This window comes from Myotis brandtii, unplaced genomic scaffold (assembly GCF_000412655.1).
Source record: "Myotis brandtii unplaced genomic scaffold, ASM41265v1 scaffold646, whole genome shotgun sequence".
Taxonomy (NCBI): Eukaryota; Metazoa; Chordata; class Mammalia; order Chiroptera; family Vespertilionidae; genus Myotis; species Myotis brandtii.
The window spans coordinates 237,836-241,428 of NW_005370495.1; the positions used below are offsets into that span (position 1 = coordinate 237,836).

Below are 3,593 nucleotides of genomic sequence, written 5' to 3' on the forward strand. Positions count from 1 at the left end.
TCTTTAATGTATACGTTTATTGATTTTAGAGAGAGAGGGAGAGAGAGACAGAAACATCAATGATGAGAGAGAATCACTGATCGGCTGCCTCCTGCATGCGCCACACTGGGGATCGAGCCTGCAACCCGGGCACGTGCCCTGACCGGGAATGGAAATGTGACCGTTTGGTTCACAGGTGGATGCTCAACCACTGAGCCACACCAGCTGGGCCAACTTTATTGTTGCTTTTTCTTAAGTGAAGCAGTATGTTTAATGTAAAATATTTTTAGCTCATCACACACACTTTCCCTGACTGACAAACTCGGCGGATGCATGTGTGATGAGTTGCTGGGCTCACTGGGCCAGCTCTCGGCGCCTCCCCGGTCCCAGGCTGGGCACTGGTCACTGCCCTGCAGCCGGACCTGAGGGGACACAGCGTCCAGGAAGCGGCTACTTTATTGGCCTTGAAGGCTCGCCTTCCTGCCTGGATCTGGAGCAGGGGCCCCGGACGTGCATTTCCACGGAAAGTGGACAGGAGGAGGCCGTCTGCACACGGGTGGCTCTGAGCTCAGGTGCCCCGGTCCAGGCCCATGGGGTGGTTTCCGTGGTGACGGAGGTACTGAGGTCCTGAGAGGTTTTAACCTGGGGAGTGCAAGTTCCCTGTAAATCTGAAGTTATCCCAGATAATAAAAGGCTAATATGCAAATTGACCAAACAGCAGAACTACTGGTCGCTCAACGCAGGAGCTGCCCCTGGTGGTCAGTGAGCGCCCACAGGGGGAGCGCCACTCAGCCATAAGCCAGTCTCATGGCTGGGGAGCGCAGCGGGGATGGCAGGAGCCTCTCCCGCCCCCGAGGCAGCACTAAGGATGTCCGCCAAGGGGTCCCGGACTGTGAGAGGGCACAGGCTCGGCTGAGGGACCTGCGCCCCGCCCCCCCAGTGCACAAACGTTATGCACTGGGCCTCTAGTTTCAAAATAAAAAGAAAAGTTAACATTTCCAAATGCTTGAACATGTTTCCTGTTTAAACCTGGAAGCGAGCTGGCACTCATCCCCGCTCTTCCTCCCGGGCAGTGGCGGGCGCACCCCCAGCCGCCGCCTCCTGTGCGTGTTTTGCAGACAGAGTCCACGTGGGGCCCGGGCAGCTGTACCAGGACCTGCAGAACCTGCTCCATGACCTCAACGTGGTGGGGCAGATCGCGCAGCTCGTCGGGGACCTGCGGGGGCACTACCAGGTGAGGCCGGCCACCGGCCCTGGGCTCTGTCTGCCTCCGGCTGGAGCCGGTCGGCCCGGGTTCGCGGGTGGTACCAGACGAGGTTGCGGTGAGACCCGAGCGGGTCGTGTCTGCCCTGGTTTGGGGGGAGGGGAGGGGGGACAGCGTCCCTTTGCAGACCCCAGGGGTGAGTTGTCATGGAAACGCTCAGCACCACCACTCGGCCGCCTCCCAGGCTCTCTTCCTCGTTGTCGGACCCCAGGTTTTCATGTGACAGCCTTGCTCTCCCCCAGCCTCCCAACCCCTCGCATGGTCCCCTCTCACTCACTTTAGAAGGCGCTGTGTCTCGCCCCAAGCCTCCCACCCCAGCCTCTCCTCAGCGAAGGGGAATAAGCCCGTCAGAGAAAGACCAGTGTCGCACGATCTCACTCATACATGGAGTCTAATGAACCCAATGAACTGATGAACAGAAAACATCCATGTCCTGGCTGGTGTGGCTCAGTGGATAGAGCGTCGGCCTGCGGACTGAAGGGTCCCGGGTTCGATTCTGGTCAAGGGCACATGCCTGGGTTGTGGGCTCAATCCCCAGTAGAGGGCGTGCAGGAGGCAGCCAATCAATGATTCTCTCTCATCATTGATGTTTCAGTCTCTCTCTCCCTCTCCCATCCTCTCTGTCATCAATAAAAATATATTTAAAAAATATACCCAGAGATGCATGGAACAGGCTGTGAATCTCAGAGGAAAGGCAGGAGGTTGGGTGGGGAGAGAGCAACAAAGACCTGGTGTGCACATAGGTATAGCCCACAGGCACAGAGGATGGGGTGCCTAGAACCTGAACCAGGCCGTGGCCCACGACTGGGCGTCCGGGCTGCAGAGGCTGGTCCTGCGGAAGGAGGAGGAGATCCGCGCGGCCGACTGCTGCCGGCTCCAGCTGCAGCTCCCGGGCAAGCAGGACAAGTGAGTGTCACCCCGCTGCCCGAGGATGGGCACGGGGAGGGCCATGCGGGACGGGCACGGGACCCGCGGTGCTGAGGCCCTGAGACCTGAGCCCTCCGTCCCCGCAGGTCCGGGCGGCCCACCTTCTTCACGGCCGTGTTCAGCACCTTCACGCCCGCCTGCAAGGAGTCCTGGCTCAGCAGCCTGCAGATGGCCAAGCTCGCCCTGGGTAAGGCGTGTCCCCTAAGCGAGGCGTGTCCCTAGATGAGGTGTGTCCCTAGATGAGGGGTGTCCCTCGACGAGGCGTGTCCCTCGAAGAGGCATGTCCCCTAGATGAAGCATGTCCCTAGATGAGGGGTGTCCGTAGACGAGGCGTGTCTCTAGACGAGGCGTGTCCCCTAGACCAAGGGTCCAAGCTCCCTGCTTCAGACGAAATAGGTGCCCGAGAGACAGTCGGGGGGTGGGGGGCAGGGGAGGAGACCCTGACCATGACCGTTCATCCCCCTGAGAATGGCTCTTGTTTTGTTTTTTAAAGATATGTTTTCACTGATTCCAGAGAGGAAGGGAGGGGGAGAGAGAGAGAGAGAGAGAGAGAGAGAGATCAATGATGAGAGAATCATGGATCGGCTGCCTCCTGCATGCCCCCTACTGGAGATGGAGCCCACAACCTGGGCTTGTGCCCTGACCAGGAATCGAACCGTGACCTCCTGGTTCATAGGTCGACACTCACCCACTGAGCCACACCGGCCGGGCCCCCTAAGCATGTTTTTAAGCGGAAGCTCATCCAGAGGAGGCATTGATGGAGCCTGTGGTGGAGGGAGCGTAGGGAGAAAGCCCTCACGGCTCTAATGCAGCGGTCGTGTCCGCTGAGACTGTTCACCCGTGCTCCAGCCCCGAGCCAGGAGCCCGGCCCTGGGTCCCGCGGGGGCTGGGTCCCGCCCAGTCTGGGTCCCGCCTAGTCTGGGTCCATGGGGTCTGGGTCCCGCTCAGTCTGGGTCCTGTGGGGGCTGGGTCCCGCCCAGTCTGGGTCCCGTGGCAGGACCCAGGGCTTGGCTCTGCCGCTGCTCCGTCGCCCTCCCCTGTGAGCTGGAACGCAGGTGGGACGGCCTCTCCAGCACTTCTCTCGCAGCGTCCCGCAGGCAGCCTTGCCTCTTGGACACCCCCGGGGGGAGGGGGGGCGGGGGGCACAAGCCGCTTACTGCTGTGAGTGCGAAACACAGTTTATCCTTGTGATGAGTTACTGCATCGTTTCCCACGCGGACAGCAGTAGCCGACCTTTGCCCGCCCTGTGTGTGAAACTGAGATGTAGTGACGTGTATTCTTATGTGATTCACACGCAGGGCAGGCGGCTGCTACTCAGAGCAGGGGGGTGGGTGCAGGTGTAGAATTCTGTCAGATACAGTCACACCCTGATAGGAAGCCATTATCTGAAGATAAAGGACAGCAGGGCCGTGGCCGTGGCCGT

The 3,593-nt window shown here is 60.1% G+C and overlaps 1 protein-coding gene across 1 annotated transcript in view; it reads left to right on the forward strand.

Annotated features, from left to right (window-relative positions):
• The window catches only part of ARHGEF10 (Rho guanine nucleotide exchange factor (GEF) 10), a 57,005-nt gene that overhangs the window by 36,060 nt on the left and 17,352 nt on the right, over positions 1–3,593 (forward strand). Inside the window, exons 19-22 of the mRNA XM_014528688.1 lie at positions 370–595; positions 1,016–1,213; positions 2,022–2,149; positions 2,257–2,357. Coding sequence (XP_014384174.1) covers positions 370–595; positions 1,016–1,213; positions 2,022–2,149; positions 2,257–2,357 — 653 coding nt within the window. The remainder of the gene's footprint in view (positions 1–369; positions 596–1,015; positions 1,214–2,021; positions 2,150–2,256; positions 2,358–3,593) is intronic.